Here is an 18296-nt window from a genome sequence, read left to right as displayed (position 1 = left end):
AAAACAATTGAAAGTCGATATTCAAATGTTTCAAATTAAAGAAAAAAAAAATCACAGAAACCATTTTAAAAAATTTTCATTCGAAAACCTCAAACCATGAAGATTCTATGAAAATTCAAAGAACTTATTGCAGTAAAACGGCAATTTCATACTTTAACCTATATATGTGTCTATGCCGTGATTCATTAGAGTAAGCCTAATGTTCTCCAGATAACTGTTTATGTTTAGCGAGCATGCTCCATACAGGCGTAGTTTAATCCTATTTTTAACAGTATTTGATCAAACTCAATGAAATTTTGTAAACACCATCTAGAAAGTAATGTGAAATATGCGCGGCAATGTTTTTATTATATGTATAAGTGATGTCTTGCGCACGCTCTTGCGGCACGACTTGTAGAGATAGCGACAACATAATCAAATACCAAACGTGGTTGTACCGCCTATTATGGTGTCTTACTATACCGTACCATAAATAAAATTTCTTTTTCGATGTCTACTTTATTTCCATCTTAATGCTTTTTGTTAAGCTTTTCCTTCATCATCATACCGTGGCTCTAACATTTAATCGAAAAAATTCGCAAACTTTCGAATTTTAAAATTTTCGTATCTCAGTTTTCCGATTTCCACTCTATTCTACAAACGACCTATTAATGAAAGAGAAAAAAATATTTCTACTTATGTTGTAAATTCGTAATAGTTATTAGTCTTTTATGTCCATAAATTCATTAATAGAGTATAAACGCGTCGTCAGATGACTTTTGAGAATAAGGTTTTATTTATTATTGTATAATATACGAAAAGGTCACGGTACTATCTCTATCACGTGTGCACGTAATATATTATTGTGCCTTATCGGAAATGTGAGCCTACTGGACAACACGTGGTAACTAGGGGCCATGTCTCGTGAAAGATAGTATTACACGAATTGAAGAGATCAATCTCCTTGTATATCAAAATTGCAACTTTACAGCGATCGCCAACACGCAAACCAAAAGTGGCAGCAGGGTTTTCGAATATCAACGTCGTTAACTCGACTTGTTACTTTGTTGAATATCGATGATGGATTACACCCCCCGACCGTTACCTCCAACATGAGACTGTTACATCGAACATAATAATTATTATATGTTAAAAACCTTGAACTTCGATAAAATTGACCCTCAACTTTGAGGTATTGCACGCCGAGAAAACGCAGTTCGATATTATGTAGGTATGAAGCACAGCGCTGCTAACCCGCCAGTAGTGTACAGTTTACATGTAATATCCATTTTTGTTTCTTATCATAACAGGCGTAATACAATAGATACCAAGCAGTGATCACGGATCGTCGTTCGTTATCTGCTTAATTCCAATAAGAGTTAATACTGCGTTTAATTTGTCTAAGATAAGATACAGCACCTCGCTCTGTTAAAATGTTTGATTACCTAGTAAAATTTACCGCCACTTTTAGTAACACGTAAACTATTGGGGTCTTCTGTACCTTCCCTTGCCCGCATTGCGCGGTCTCACCCGTCTGGGGGGATGGGTCAAGCGTCCGACCCTAGCCTACTTAGCGCGGGAACTTTGGCAGAAGCGAAGGTAGCCGGGGGCGTGGTAGTGGTGGATCCCACGGCGCCCAACACGCGGCCAAGAGGCGCGCCGGGGGGTTTTTAGTTGGTATGCACTCCAATGGAGGGTCAGTCCCACATAACTCTCTCTAACCCAAAATCCGAAGAACAGGATTGGACACTGCTGCTTTGCGGTAACAATTGGCAGGGCGGAGCTACTTAACCAGACCGGTTTATACACAGAGAAATCTACCACCAGGACCAAATTCTCTAATAGTAATTAGATCGATACGTATCCCAATTTAGTACGCACAAGAAGACGATGCTGCCCATGTCTTATAATCTCTGAAGAGAGAGAAAATGTGAAGCGGTCTTATGTGACGACCTCGGTGGCCCAACGGCTTGCACTGTGGGCACTGGATGAAGAGGCACCGGGTTCGATTCGCGGTCGAATCACTTTGAGAAATGTACCTTTCTTTTGCTTTGTCGCTTTGACCCCAAGCCAACAAACACAGCGCTGTCGTATTTTGGATGGGGAATTTCGACTACTAGGGTAAACCAGGAATATAGAATCTCATTTGTTTAAAGCTACGATGCGTTTCTTGAACGCATATGACATCGACTTGATTTTTTGAATTTCCGATTCCGTTTTGTCATCCGAAAACCCTTCTATATTAATAAACACTGTTTAACGCTGGTTCTGACATTTTTTCTGCCCTCATGAAGTCTGAGCCTTTGACAAAGACTTTTTTGGTGGCCTTGAGAAGGGCCGTTGGGGAAGCTTTGAGTCGTTGTGGGAGGATCGGCCAGTCTACGTTACCGACTTGCCGTCCGCAGACCGTTGCCCAGGGTGCGCCACGCGGAGAGGCTCCTTCCATGCACCCCGCGACACGCTAAGAAGAAGAATGAACCTTTCTAAACAGCTTCTGTTTTGAGTGTTCTGGGAAGTGCCTCAGACAAAATCCGTTGCTTGGTACTCATAGTACAGGGAAATCTCTAGTTTGAGACCAGGCAGTTGGTGTGATTGCCTGGCACATTATATCTAGAATCACATTCAAGATTTGGTGAAATTACAGGCACATGAGACTTGTCAACTTAGGTCTCAGAGTGACGGGCGCAGTGGCAGTGCCCCTCAAATTTTTTTGCGATTTAAGTCCTGAGTAACAATGCAACTGTTACGGACAGGCGTGTAGCTTACCATAAGGCGCACGATTTGTCCGTCCTGTCACTTGATATTATAAAAAAAATACCTTCAGTCAATGGCATTGAAAGTTATAAGAGATAGCGTAGTAATAATTGAGCTAACAAGGATGATTTAGCATCTAGCACTAAAACTTAAGTACAAGTCTCACCGCAATACAATATAACCGGATATTTAGACTAATTACTACACTGTTTACAAACGTTCACATAATTATTGCATTCTACGCGCATATTGCAATATGGACTACATTTGTATAACATAAAATTCTGAAATAGAATCGTCTATCGCAAGAACGTATGTGCACAATACTCGTTTATTATCCTCATTTTACGGTTTCTGTTAAAAATAAGTAGGCATCCAAAATTATACTACATAATGCGTGTAGTATACTTTATACACTGTTATAACAATTGTCTTCCTTTAGTTGACGTATAAAGGGACAATAAAATAAATTTAAGTAGCTGCAAAAATTACGATTATCCCCACTAGTTCTGTTAACAGAACAAATGGGATTCACGATTCCCAGTCGGTTCTGTCCGATTATTCCCATTACTTCTGTTGTACCGTTCTGTTGACAGAAGTACTGGTATTTCCCACCACTCCGTCTCAAACCCATCAAGATCGCCAACGCCATCTCGGCCGTCCCCGCCTTCTTTTTCGATCCTCGGGCACCCAAGGAGTGACGACGTTCGCTCACTTCTCGGGTTGCATCCGACTAACGTAGCCCGCCCAGTCCATTTGAGCCTGGCTGTTTTGCCCCCCAAATCAGCAATGCCAGTCATAGAAACCCAGCATTCCATTGCGTACTCGATCAATACGTTAAAAGCCCAGAATGCTGCGTTTCATATCTGGCAGATCTTGAGTTTAGGCTTCTGGAAGTCGGTCAGTAATGGTGTCAAATGAACAAAGCACTGAAAAAGCAATAGAACTCCTTGTGAAGAGTTTGTCCAGGGAAGTACTGCCACCTTACCTATTTCTGCCGCCAAGCAGTAACGTTAGCATTTCTGCGTTCCGGTTTTTGAATGAGTAAGGACACCACGCCCCTGGTGAAATTACAGGCACATGGGACTTGTCAACTTATGTCTCAGGATGACGGGCGCAGTGGCAGTGCCCTTCGGATCTTTGCGATTTAAAGCTCTGAATAGCACTGCAACTGTTATGGATAGGCGTGTAGCTCACAGTAGGCTCACGACTTGTTTGTCTCGTCACTTGATATTAATAATATATATATCAAAAACATACGTCAAAAGTATATAAAAAACATCTGTCGCCAACACCTATAGTTAGCACTGACCATTCGATGAAGCGTGTAGGTGCAAACGAGCATCGCTCAAATGTGTTTCGAATAAGCATCGCAATCCGCATCCATGTAGATTTTCCCAAAAAAAAGTTTTTTAAAAGCGATGACACCTAGTTACAGAATCTGAGATAAGAGCAGAATCTAGTAGCCTTTTAATATAAATTATCGTATATATTGGGAAACGATAAGAAACCCATGCAGGGAGAGCAACTGCAATATTTGTCCTCAAATGTCATTGAGTGAAGTGTCAGCAAACAGCATTGCAACCTTCAATTTACTTCAATGTAATAAATGACTTGGTGAACTCTCTTATCTCGATTTGTACACACCAACGTGTTTCCACGTTAATGTTCTTTGCACATATATGATGGACGATCGCGAGTATCTGTTGTAGATTTTATTAAATGCGACTGTCATTTATTTCGATTTCTTTTGTCTTTCAAACTTGGACGTATGCAATCCAGAAAAATTATCAAAAAACTTGTTATACATATGTACCAAACGGTTCCTAAAGTCTAACCTCTGATATCAGCAAGAAAAATCCAACGTTTAAACATAAATATCTCTGGAGTTACACGACTTATACGTTTTGAAAATAAAACGAGTGAGAAACACTTTTAAACTTTAAACTGCCATATCTCGAAAGTGATTGGATGTGCATTGGATCCTTTTTGTTTAACTATGTCCAATTCGTCTTCAAATAATCTTGAAATTTAAGTAAATTAGGTGTATTAATGCATCAAGAGTTTGAGTTCTTAAGTTTTGCGTTTGCATCGCTTCGGGCTCTTCACAGGTTCCATGGTTACGTCAGCGGATGTACGCTAATAGGTATCACGTGAGGCGGTCAGACTTCTTTGACGAATCGAACAATTTGTTTAATTTTGGAATGCAACTGTTGGTTCTTCTTTACGTATTTTCAACATTGAGGGCGGCGTCGCGTCGGTGCTTAAGGTGTGCGGCAGCTGATACAGACTCCTGACAGTTGTGGCAGACAGATGAGGCACTAGACCTCTTTTCATTTTAATAACACTAGAGCTCTTTTTGAAAAGTTCATCCAGGCAAGTACTTCTTACCTGTTTCTGCTGCCAAGTATTAATGTGAGCATTACTGTGTCCGGGTTTTGAAGTGTACCCCTCCGTTCACACGGCATTGCACTGCATGTTTTTTTGCAGGACAAACACCGTGTGTTTGGTTCTATATCTAATGTATGCGCCACTATTTATTCAGTTCGGATTTAAACTGCAAAAAAACGGGCAGTACAATGGTGCTGTTGAAATTTCTGGCACTTATTAACGTTAGTCTCAGGGTGACGGGCGCAGTGGCAGCGGCCCTCAGATCTTTTAGATTAAAAGCTCTGCAACTGCTATGGACAGGCGCATCGCTTACTTATATATAGACTTGCTATTTTAAAAAAAAGTATGCGTACTAATATAGAACACTTTATGAATCTATTCTGATCTGAAATAAATTCATTTCATTGAACTTTCTAGAAATTTCCTTAGGTCCTGCTGATGAAGTTCCATCGTAAAAAAATTGATGTGATTTTTGGAATTTCTGCCCACAGATTCGGAGTATTCGAGCAAGCAAAACTCTACATGGTAAAAGACGATGGTACCCTCTCCACGACTGGCAAACTCGCGTGCGGTTTGGCAGCGGGTGTGGCCGAAGCCATACTCGCCGTCACACCAATGGAAACAGTGAAAGTCAAGTTTATTAACGATATGAGATTGGAAAAACCACGGTTTCAAGGGTTCGTGCATGGTGTTAGGACTATTGTTCGGGAAGAGGGTAAGTGCAGTTTTGTTTCTAATTTAGTGTTACGTTTGAAGTCGACGAAAAATATTCGGGAAAACGTTATTCATAAAAATCATCATTTATCTTATTTTTTCGCAATATTATTTCGAAATTTAATTAATTTCAAACATGACATTTCAAAATACAAATAAAATAATATTTTTTATTGCATATACACATTGACTTACAAATAAATAGACGACGGGCCTAATACAAAAACCACGAAAAAAATGTCCCAAGTCAACCTATTTAGACGTAGCTGACATGTAAAGGAATATGAAAATGCTAAAACGTTAAATTTAAATTGTAATGTCATCGCAGTACTGTCTAATTTTACTTGCTTCGCTGTCAGTCGAACAAACGAAGACTAAAGCGTGAGTGACGCTCTGTATACGATTTTAACGCCCTATAAGTTCGGACACTTTTTAGCGCGGACCCGACGTCCATATAATTGTAAGTCAATGCATATACAGCAGTAATAGGCAGTATACGATAATACCGACATTTAGCAGTTTATAACATCTGTGTTTTGTAGCGCTAATCAGATAGACAACATCTTTTAAAAGTCATCCAGATAATTTTGAGTCAAAAGTTTTGAGAAGATACGTATTTTAACAGACTTCTTTTTTTTACCCGACTGGGTCAGAAGAAGGGTTACATAATAATGGTATATAAAAATTAATCAAAATAGTGAGGGGGGGTTATTTTTTTGTGTATTATCTTACGCTGGTTAAACCAAACGAAATACGTTCAATTAATGTATCACAGAATTGTAGGTCTTGAAATAATCTACAAATAATCCAAGAAAACATTTGACGAACAGTAACCATTTTTGTCTTTCGAAATTTAATATCATAACATTACGTTCTTTAAAAAGATATTTCAAAATTTACAAGAGGCGGTTAAAATAAATAAAAATAGTGGCCGCGCGGCCGAACGGTTACCATGCTGGTCTGCCACGCAGAGGACCCGGTTTTGATTCCCAGCCGAGAGAAATATTTATATGACCTACATTTATTTCTCTCGTGAGTTTGGGTGTAATTTGTGGACATCTATGTATGTCTCCATGGCACCCGCGACACAGGGTTTCCCTAGGTGGGGCTATGAGTGTGTGCTTATAAAAAAAATTTGTTACATAAAAGCTGATAATAAGAAGTACATCTCTCCGTTCAATATGTTGTTGGATTTATCTTAGATTTGGACATTTGATAAGGGAACTCGTGGATGGCAATCAGTCGTGACCATGAGACCTGTTAAGAGGCCGAAGCGTTGGTTTCTAAGAAAAACAAATTTAGATCCGGAAAAAATATAGTTTCATTTCCAATGTGGAATTATTCATGGTTATTCACTAAAAGATTATTACTATAGTCCGTCTATTTAGGTACTTACTTAACCAAATGTAAACAATCTTGAGATTTAATGAAATACAAATTTATAATAGGATTTTTACTTACCTTCAAATACAAAATACAAATACTTAGCTTCATATGAAATTCTATGCCTATTTTTATACCTATTCATTTATAAAGAATATGTTTCAATAAAATGATGTATCGAGATTGTTTACATTTAGTTAAGTATACCTAAACAGATGGACTATAGTAATAATCTTTTAGTGAATAACCATGAGTAATTCCACATAGGAAATGAAACTATGTTTAAACAAATCGACTATACAGGCCTACCGCCTGGAAACCTATCACTCGAAACTCGAATGTATTTTTTTCCGAAATAACGTTACTTCGAATTTTCACTACCTCGAAAACCGAATTATAACGAAGCCGTTGTTCTTCCAGGATATGTTGGATGTTTATCTCAAAGACACGATTAGGTTCGTTTAGGTTAGATTAAGTTAGGTTTAAAAGAAAAAACATTTTCCTCTCACAATTACTTTCGAGGTTATGAAAATTCGAGCAAACGCTATTTCTGGAAAATGTTATTTCGGACATCTGATAGGTAACCCTACCGCTTAACTGAGTAGGTTTCTAAGGTAGCTGCAGGAGGAGTGACAGTTTACGTAACAGCACACACAAGCATACATAACAGCAAAAGCATATAAAACAGTTTGCTTTTTAAAATAAGCACATAAGCACGCTTTTCAATTTAAGCGTAAGCATTGGCCAGTTCAATACTCAACAATTTGATTTTTTACAACGTGCTTATAAGTTTTTTAACTGCCTCCGTGGCCGAACGGTTACCATACCGGACTGCCACGCAGAGGTCCCCGGGTTCGATTCCCGGGCCGGGAGAAATATTTGTATGGCCTACATTTATTTCTCTCGTGAGTTTGGGTGTAATTTGTGGTTGTCTATGTGTGTGTCCATGGCACCCGCGACACAGGGTTTCCCTAGTGCGGGGCTATGTTGAGTGTGTGCGTTATTTATTTATTTATTTATTTATTTAAGTCCCGACGTCTATGTTTCCTCAACAAATTAATTCGTCAATGTGAATAATATTTTTTTGAAAACTAGTATTTTACAAATAAACTTACATAACTTTTATAAATTACAGGCACATGAGACTTATCAATTTATGTCTCAGGGCGCGTTCCCACTATGTCGTGACAATAGATTGTCGTGCAGTTTACAGTGTCGTGGCTTGTATATTTAAATGAAGTTGTTCACATATAGCACGACACGATTACCTGTCTTTCACGATTTTTCATCGTTACAACGACAAACTGTCATCACAGTGGGAATAGCTAGAACGACAATCGTCAGACGATAAAAACGTGACGACAGATTGTCGCAGCTCCTATTGTCGTCACGATCTAGTGGGAACAGCGAGTCACGACAGTCGTTCAACGATAAAAAATCGTCCACGACAGATAGTCGTGATATGGGAACAGGCTAGATAAAACGTGACGACATAGTGGAACGCGCCCTTAGAGTGACGGGAGCAGTTGGCAGTGCCGTTCAAATTTTTGCTTTTTCAAGTTCTGAGTGGCAATGAAACTGTTATGGACAGGCGTGTAGCTTACCATAAGGCGCACGACTTGGCCGTCCTGTCACTTGATATTATAAAAAAAACTTAAAACCTTTACTGGTCTAGAAGAGTAGACCAAAGCTTGCAACGTTGTGTTGATAGCGAAAAGCTAGCAAGCTTTTTTAACATAAAAAGATATCTGCCGTCCATTAACCAAAACGCGGCTAAGTGACAAATGGTCAAATATCCGTTTTAGATAGCTTAAGATAGAGCACATAATTCTCTTTTAAAAATAGTTAAAATTAGTTAACGTATTCGACTTATCGGAACCTACCCTAATGATGCATAGCTGAAATATCATTAAACAATGTCAATATTCTAAAACTGGGTTATGGTTTTTTTACGATATCTCAAAAAAATATTTTGTCACTTAAACGTTTTTCTAAACCATTTTGTAAGCTTGAAAATAAAAAGTGTTCAAAAAAGCACGACGTTTTAACGTTTAAAAAATAAGCAGTCTTTCCCATCTCTAGTTATGTCGGGATAATTGCTACAACATTTTTCTGACGATTTTCAATAGCGAGTTGATTGAACAGAAATGTCAAATGGCTTATCATGGCTTGGCTTCATTTCAATTATCAATGTAATAGTTTTTTTATTATCATTTCACATAACATCTATTGACTAATTTCGTAGGCACTTTTTTCAACCAATTTACTATTGAAAATCACTGCTCCCGCACAGCGCAGCTGTCTGAGGAATCGACTCCGTTAAACGGTAGGCATTTTTTTATAAATCAAGTGACAGGACCAACAAGTCGTGCGCCTGATGGTAAGCTACACGCCTGTCTATAACAATTGCAAATTGCATTCAGAGCTTTAACCTCCTGAGACCCGGCGGACTATATACAATAGGAAAAGCGCTGAACGCCCAATATGCATTAAAATGCACTAAATATAATTACATGCTTCAAGTCCAAACAAGTATGCCTTCAGTTTTGTGTGAAAAACGTATTTTCTATATATCCTTTATATAGAAAATATCATTATCATCATAGCAGCCGGAAGACGTCCACTGCTGAACATAGACCTCCCCCAAAGATTGACAGACTAGCGGTCGGACGCAACGTGCATCCATCGATTACCCGCCGCCCTTACCAGGTCGTCTGTCCATCTAGTAGGGGGCCGTCCCACTAAACGCCTTCCGCTTCGTAGTCTCCATTCGAAAACCTTTCTTCCTCAACGGCCGTCAGTTCTACGAGCTATGTGCCCTGCCCATTACCACTTCAACTTGATAATCCTTTGGGCCATGTCGGTGACTTTCGTTCTTCTACGGGTCTCCACATTTCTGATTCGTTCACGTAGAGAAATACGGAGCTTTGCTCGCTCCATAGCTCGTTGAGTGACTTTGACCTTTTTTATGAGGCCCATAGTAAGTGACCACGTCACAGAGCCGATATATAGAAAATATAGCACTAAATTTGAATGTTATATTTTCATTGCGCGTTTACGTGATCGTTGGAATAACATTGTTTGAGTCTCAATCACGTCACATATTATCTACATTTTGAATGTACACAGGGCCTTAGGATGTTACATCGCAAAGATCTGATAGGCACTGCCACTGCGCCCCTCACCCCGAGACATAAGATGACAAGGCTCATGTGCGTGTAATTTCATCAGCACGTTTACCCTTCAAACCGGAATATAGTAATGCTGACATTACTGCTTGGCGGCAAAAATAGATAAAGCGGCAGTACTGCTACGTAGTTCATGTTTCTTACAACGGCATGATTCTTTGTATTTTCCCGATAGTTTAGAATTGTTACACGCTTCATGGTCACGGGTTGAGAATAAAAATAATTCATACCGTGGTAAAAAACCTTATAGCGATCATCATATCGATACTCGTATTTACAATTAGATACACATTAATTTACAATTAAATAAAGAAAATGTTAGAAAGGATACTTATCTCGACTATGAATCGTACATTTCTTTTTTAACCGACTTGAAAAAAAAAGGCAGATATTCTCAATTCGACTATTTTTTTATGTGTGTTAGGCGAAAACGGCATTTGTGAATGGATTTTGATGATTAGTTTTTTGTCGGAAAGAGGGTGCCTCAGTAGTGGTCCGATTAAAATTTGAAGAAAATTTTGTACCTCTAAGGGTGGCAAACTAGGGGCTGAATCCTTCGCGGTCTCACTTTCCGGTAATCGATTTCAATAACACTTAGCAACTAGATGCAATTCCACGAACAAGTTGTGTGCTCTTTTTTGAAGTCAATTAAAAAAACACTAACGGTCGAGGTTGCCTTAATAAAACTGGTCTCAAACTGGGGAATTTATTAGTATGTACCATACGACGAAAACATTACACAAACCACCCAGACTAGAACCAATTTAAAAAAGTTCGTTGCCCATTACCCATAGTGCTAAGTGCTAACCCTATGTGGTCTGTATGCTAACCGTTTGGCCACCGAGGTCGAATGTTTTTACGTTACACGAAAACGATATGTGCTCAAAATCAATGGGACAATTACGAATCACAATGGTCTTAATTCGTACAAAAATTTGATATTGAATTCGTAACAAAGAAAATTTTTACAATAATATCTATAATTTTAATGGTAACGTTTAATTGCTTGTAAAGTGTTTCTGCTTTGAAATTGAAATAATCACTGAGTCATGCCGATTGGCTCGATTGTTTGACCAGACGAAATTGAGTAAATGTGTAAACAACAGACGATTGACAGTAGACATTGTGTAATTTATCGATCGCTAAGGCACCCCGTAAACGATCACATAATATGTCAAATTTTACGTGTTTGTCAAACTTATTGATTGTCTACGGTCGTGTTTGATGCGTTTGTCAAATTTAAATCTAGATTGACGGCGTGTTTAACAAACAGGTTTGAAGGTATGCGAATGTTTGTCAAACCAAAGTCCAGTTGTCGCTTATGCGTTTACCTTGCTAGATTCCATATAGTCGTCTGGTTTGGTGCCCAATATTTTGTTACCAAATTTTCGTGGATGTTTTTCTCTTAAATTCAACCACTCTCTATACCAATATATATTTCGTTAATACATAATGCTAGAGTTGTGCCAGAAACGCTTTAACTATTTATTATTCTTACTCATTGCACACACACCGACCGAGTGTGAACTACAGGCAAGTTTGTCAAACTTGTTTGATTGTGTACTTGATCGTTTGCGGCAATGTTTGAAGAAAACGTATAGTTTGAAGGATTTTGATAAATTATTTGATCGTTTACGGGGCGGTTAACAGACGACAGTAACGATCGTCAAGAATCGAGCAAACCTAAATCTATATCCAGTGATCGGAATTGAAGTTAATCTACTTAAAGTATGAACGTTTTCTAAGTATGGACATACTCACGTCGTCATCAATGCATATAAAATATCTTTTTTACTGTTTATTTTCTAAACATTCCAAAATATAGGTTGTCTCATATTTGTTTTTTAAACGGCTAAAGTATTTAAATACGTAAGTACCCATGGAAACACAATTACAATATTATTTTTTAACCGGCTTCAGAAAAGGAGGAGGTTCTCAATTCGTCTGTATTTTTTTTATGTATGTTACGCCATTACTCCGGCGTTAGTGAATCCCATTTCAATTTTAAGAAAATATTCCACCTCTAAGGGTGCCAAACTTTGGGATGAATCCGGTTTCGCGAACTTACCGGTAACCGATTTGAATAAAACTTGGCAAATAGATGCAAGTCCACGAACTTTTTAGATCTGTTTTTTTTTTATAAAAAAAAGTTATCATTGAGACAACAATTTGTAGGCAAATACTTAATAGGAAATATTAATTTGTCGCCAAGTACTCAAATTTCGATAAATAATACGCATATTCAAATATAATCAGTTCTGAGAAGTCCCAGGATTTGTTGAAGGGAACGTCCACGTTATTCTTTAGGTTAGCTTTAGCTTTAGTTAATTTATTAACTCCCTCAATTCCAGTCCCTGGTTGTATCACAGATGACTTACTGATCTTATTAAAATTTCAAAGTAAACACACATAGTAGCAGTAGAGCAAAATAGTTCGTCCCGGGAAGTAATGCTACCTTACTTATTTCTGTCGCCAAGTAATGAGTGCGTTCGGTTTTGAAGAGTAAGGGTGCTGGTGAAATTACGGGCATTTGGGGTTGTCAAGTTGTCTCAGGTTGACAGGTGCAATGACAGTACCCCACAGAGCTTTGTGATTTAAAGCTCTGAGGGGCACAGCAATTGTTATAGACAGACGTGTCGCTGACCACCACCAGATGCATGACTTGTCCGTCCCGTGATTTGGTATCATAAAATATCTTTACAAGCAATTAAATGTTTCCATTATTATGTATGTTTGTTGCATTATCCAATATCAAATTTTTGTAAGGAATTCTGAAGACACCTACCCTATATTCATCGTCAGAACACTTCATATCGAGCGACAATAACGATCGCGAAAATTCGAGCAAATCTGTAGGCATCTTTAGGGTTCATTTATTCGACACAAATTTCATCGCGCGGTCGCCGCTCGGAGACCGCGTTGCCGCCGCCGCGCAGCGACCGCGTGCGTCTAAGTTGTCATGGCAAAATACGCTCTATTCATTTAGCTTTACGTTGTAACTTAAATGAGCGTCCCGAGCGCGCGGGCGAGACTGGCTTGTCTTTGGTCTACGCGGGCGGCGGCGCGGTTGTATTATTCCAAGGAATTTAAATGTTGTTGCCTAGTAAATAGAATTCAGATTCAGATTAATGTACGTGAACGACGCGGCGAACTTTCGCGTCGTATAACTGGGCGCTTACGAGATCAGATTCGACTCACAAACAATCCCATAACTTACAAATATCCGAAGACGTTTCGTCGAATTTTTTTTTCGTTCGTCTAAGATGTCATCCGTTGAAAAGTGGACACATTTTCTAGCTCCCGAGCCAATTTTTCAGTGATATATTTATTTTGATGCGCCCGTTAACGTTGTTGGTTACATTTGATCTTGAAATCTAAAAATATATTTATCTTATCTCGTATTGCTTTCAAACCAGCCAAGATAACAGTGTGCATTTGATTTTTACACATAATAATAAGATAACTTCTGTTGAGAAAAATAAAGTACGTCTTATTCAAGGACGCCTATACTGAACTTAGGTCTTGGGTGATTGATAAGTTATCTGTCATTGATAATCCAACGTTGTTTAAATGTGAATTTGTCTCAGACATACGTTGTTCCTAGTAATAATCTACTATATTCTTCTTTTCCAACCTCTGGACACCCAGTGCTGAGTGTAGGTCTCTTCCAATGCACGCAGTTCTTTCCGGACACCAAATCTGCTAAGGCAGGATTTTGTATGTATAGTATTCTGCTAAAAGTTTAGACTAGTATCTTGTCTTCTACTTTGTATTCTGCTCTTCGATGGCGTAGTCTACTAAATAATTGACGTTACTTTCGGAGGTTTTCATTGACAATTGAAATACTTGTCATTACCAAATTTTTTTATATATATATAAAAAAAAACCATTTAATTTGGAGAATAAATTGGACGTAGTTAAACGAAAAGGATCCAACGCACATCCAGTCACTTTCGAGATATTGCACCGTTAATACAATAGTGTATTAACTCAGAAAGTGTATTTCTTCAGAGTCGATGAAAAACTAATTACTTACTACATTATTAAAAGTGAAAACATTTTAAAATTTATGTATCTAGGTTAAAGTTTATTTACAGACATGTAATCAATTTTCTATTTGCCAAATAAAAGGGAAAAAATAATTTCATATTTTGCGTAAGGACTGTTTTATGTATAATATTGAATTTTACATATTTTCAATTGCAACACTATTGTGCGATATGGCAGTTTGAAGTTTAAAAGTGTTTCTCACTCTTGTTTTTTTTTAGAACTTAAAATATCATGTGACTCCAGAGATATTTATTTACATTTATATGTTGGATCTTTTTGCTGATCTAAGAAGTTAGACTTAGGAACCATTTGCTACATATAACTCATTTTTTGATAATTTTTGTGGATTGGATCCTTTTTCCTTAACTACCTCCAATTGCAGATTAAGCGAGATAAAAATTTTGATAAGCATCATCGATGGTTAGTGATTGAATGAATGCCATCACTGCCACTCTATTGAGACTCAATTGCCATTGGAACTAGACTTTAGCAGAATAGCAAATAAATGTCTCGGTGGAATTACAATGACCAGGGATTTCGAGAAAATTAGAAGACTTGGTTAGGCCCCTAATAAATAGGCCTAAATCAGTAAGTCTGCTAATTTTAAATAATCTGAGATATGTGTTGTGTGTCGATAATGTCAATAGCAGCGTTTTGTACGTTTGGTATTCTGCTAAAAGTTTATAATAATAATAAATCTTTATTACGGACAACAGGAATACATAAGGTGATTAACACACTGCACCGCGACAGTGCGCCAGACGCGGAATCACGCGCGCGGTGGCGGAGACGCAGATCTGCGTCAACGCGCGGTTTAATCTGTGCGGGGGCAGCGGTCTAGCGGCCCCGCGCCATTTAAAGTACTCGCTTCGTAGTTGAACGCCGTACGGCGCGCCGTAGTGATTGTACATGTAGCTGAGATCCTTCCTTGACAAGAATGGTTAATAATACAGAACTCATCCAGGACGCTGCAGTTATACTGTCCATTTGGTTTTTGTTTACTCAAATAAAAAGACACCGAAGATAACATTCAACTTCATTACATAGATTTAAGAAAATATGACGATTGATTTTTCAACTATACACGTATGTCAACTGAATCCTTTGATTATTTGTTAGGGATCATCCGAACGACAATTACTGGAATAGACACAAATGGATTAAAAATCTAGGCGGTGGTGCCGAGCGCAGTGTGTCATACCCTGGGGTTCGCGCCCCTCGGGTTGTCAATGCGTTCGACGGCGCGTGTTTTCCATACAAACTGAGGTACTTCAGTACAACGTTAAAAACGCAGCTCCGCATTCCGTCGCCGGATGCGGTGCAGTGTGTTAATCGCCAGTGTTAGTAACAAAAATAGCTTATAATTAGGTTAGTACTTGAATTCTACTACGGATTTTGTGGTTGGTATTAAATGCCGCATCACGGGGCGCTCACTCCTATCCGCGATAGTCTTCAGTAAGCCGTTGCTGCTGCCACGTATTCTGTTTAATGAAGACGCCGACTTCTTCATGGCAGACGCATTATAGAACCGTGGCAGACGTTATTATATTGCGTACGCAGGGTTCTGAGCGAGCTTTGGGTATAGCTGGCCGACAACTGCCTCCCTAGATTTATATACCGCATCACGCCGCGCACATTGACTGAACGACAACAAGGCTGTCGGCGAGCCGTTTTCGCGCTAAGACGGCTTTGATATTTCAATACAGTTTTCATTTATTAATTACGAAACTTGTACGTTAATATATTACATCATTGTATGTTATTATTTAGTATGGTCGTGAATTGTGCTGTTGGTGACGATGAAAAAAACTTACGTCTGAGACTCATTCAGTTGTTGTTTTCTTCATTTATTTTGTGAAGAGTAATATATAATGCACATTTATTATATCAATATAATGAGAAGCCATAACTTCGGCTTCGTGAGCTAGTAGTTTAGAACTACTTTTCAATTTATATTGCCGACGTAGTGAAAATACCTTAACTAGGTAATGATAAACTTGGACACGCAATCTCAAATACCTTGGTTACCTTATTTTTAAAAAGTGCCTGTCCAAAATACAACATTTTAAGTACTTTTAATATATTTTTTAAATAAATCTTCAATATAATTGTAATTAGTGAATTAATGAAAAATATAATATTAAGTATATCGACATAAATACCTAATGGACTTGTGTAATTATTAGGATTATATTAATAGAATTAAAGATAACAGATTCGCTTTAGAATTTTCGCTGTGTTGTCGCTCTGACCACGTAACGCAATTGTACGAGAAAGTGATGGGTATACCCTGCCACTTTGCGCTTGTGATATTGAGATAGCGCCTTGCTGTACGTACGAGTAGGTAAATAACTTTCGACCGTTGTATGGAGTGGCCGGGGTGTGACTCAACTGCCATTGCAACTAGATTTAAGCAGAATAACAAATATTATCATAATTATTAATACAATGATCGAAGACTTACAAAAAATTATACTACCTTAATGTACACATGCAATGTGGTAAGAAATAAAATACTTCCTTCAAACGTATGTGTCCATTACAGGAATCGGCGGGGTCTACAAAGGTGTATCAGCAACAGTGATGAAGCAAGGAAGCAACCAGGCAATAAGATTCTTCGTGATGGAATCACTTAGAGATTGGTACAAGGGAGGTGACAGGGACAAACCAGTGCCTAAGTACATCGTGGGACTGTTCGGTGGTATTGCTGGTATGTATATGGATCAAAGAATCTTAATTGAGGTTATCTATTTACAGCCTCAGTACTAGCACAGCCTTGCCTAAAAAACTGAGCATTGAAAAACGGCCTTAAAGTTGTGTGGCATGTAGTCTACTATCTATTATATTAAATTTGTATTGAATTGATATTCATTATTTTTTGTGAAATTACTCCACTAGTTTGTTATAATTATTAATACAAAGATCGAACACTGAGAAAAAATTCCTTCGATGCAGCCGGATTCGAACCGCCGTCTTCTAGCAAACTGTGTCAGACGCTATGCCAACTAAGCCACGGAAAGAACCAGCGGAGCTCACGAATTTTTCTATATGCTTGTTGTCGGATCTTTTGTATTTGGTTTCCACTGCTATTACAATAGTGTTATAACTCAAAATATATTTGAAATTCAAGATTATACCATTGTTGAACGTAAAATTTGATTCTAACACGTCAATTAAACCGTCGTTAGGATATTGTAAAAAATAACTAACTACTTAACTGAAAATGAGACACGCTTTATGGGAGCTAGTTCTGGCCAAAATAGTCCTTATTCAAAAATATGAAACTATTTTTTCTCTTTTTTTTTAAATAATATGTATATTTGGCAAGTAAATTTATACAAATCTTTCACGGGAAGCGAGTAATTCGTTTTTCGTCGATTCTGACGAAATACACTTTTTGAGTTAATACACAAATTTATTAATAGTGCGATATATAGATATCACTAATTTATTGCATTAATCTAAATAATGCTTTGATTGCGAAAAAAACATCCACGAAACCATTTGCATACTGTCTCCGTTCTCTATAATATTCTGCACAACCCTATGTCTCCCTGGTATATGAAAGAGCGATTCAGCTTTCTCAGGTCCTAGGATAAGAGCCCTGTCGCTCTCTCGTTAGGTCCCAGTTGTATTTTCCATCCTTCAATTCCGGTTTTTATTTTCACTTCTTCTCTGTTCATGCGGTCGGACTTTGGAACGCACTTCCCATTACTGTTCATGGTAGTAAATCCTTAGCTATCCTTCCTTGGACGAACTCTTTCACAAGGACCTCTATTGCTACTAAATATAATAATTAATCCAATTAATCTCCAATCTTATATGTCCCATGACCAG

At 38.1% G+C, this 18296-nt stretch overlaps 1 protein-coding gene across 1 annotated transcript in view; it reads left to right on the top strand.

Moving 5' to 3' along the window:
* LOC113240116 (putative tricarboxylate transport protein, mitochondrial) overlaps window positions 1-18296 on the top strand; it is a 33766-nt gene that overhangs the window by 14705 nt on the left and 765 nt on the right. The window contains exons 3-4 of the mRNA XM_026477338.1: window positions 5616-5839; window positions 17005-17169. Of these exons, the coding sequence (XP_026333123.1) occupies window positions 5616-5839; window positions 17005-17169 (389 nt within the window). The remainder of the gene's footprint in view (window positions 1-5615; window positions 5840-17004; window positions 17170-18296) is intronic.

The sequence above is a fragment of the Hyposmocoma kahamanoa genome, unplaced genomic scaffold, assembly GCF_003589595.1.
Source record: "Hyposmocoma kahamanoa isolate Upper Pololo Valley unplaced genomic scaffold, ASM358959v1 120, whole genome shotgun sequence".
NCBI classification, from domain to species: domain Eukaryota; kingdom Metazoa; phylum Arthropoda; class Insecta; order Lepidoptera; family Cosmopterigidae; genus Hyposmocoma; species Hyposmocoma kahamanoa.
The sequence above is the reverse complement of the archived record's forward strand: the minus strand, read 5'-3'. Positions and strand labels throughout refer to the sequence as shown.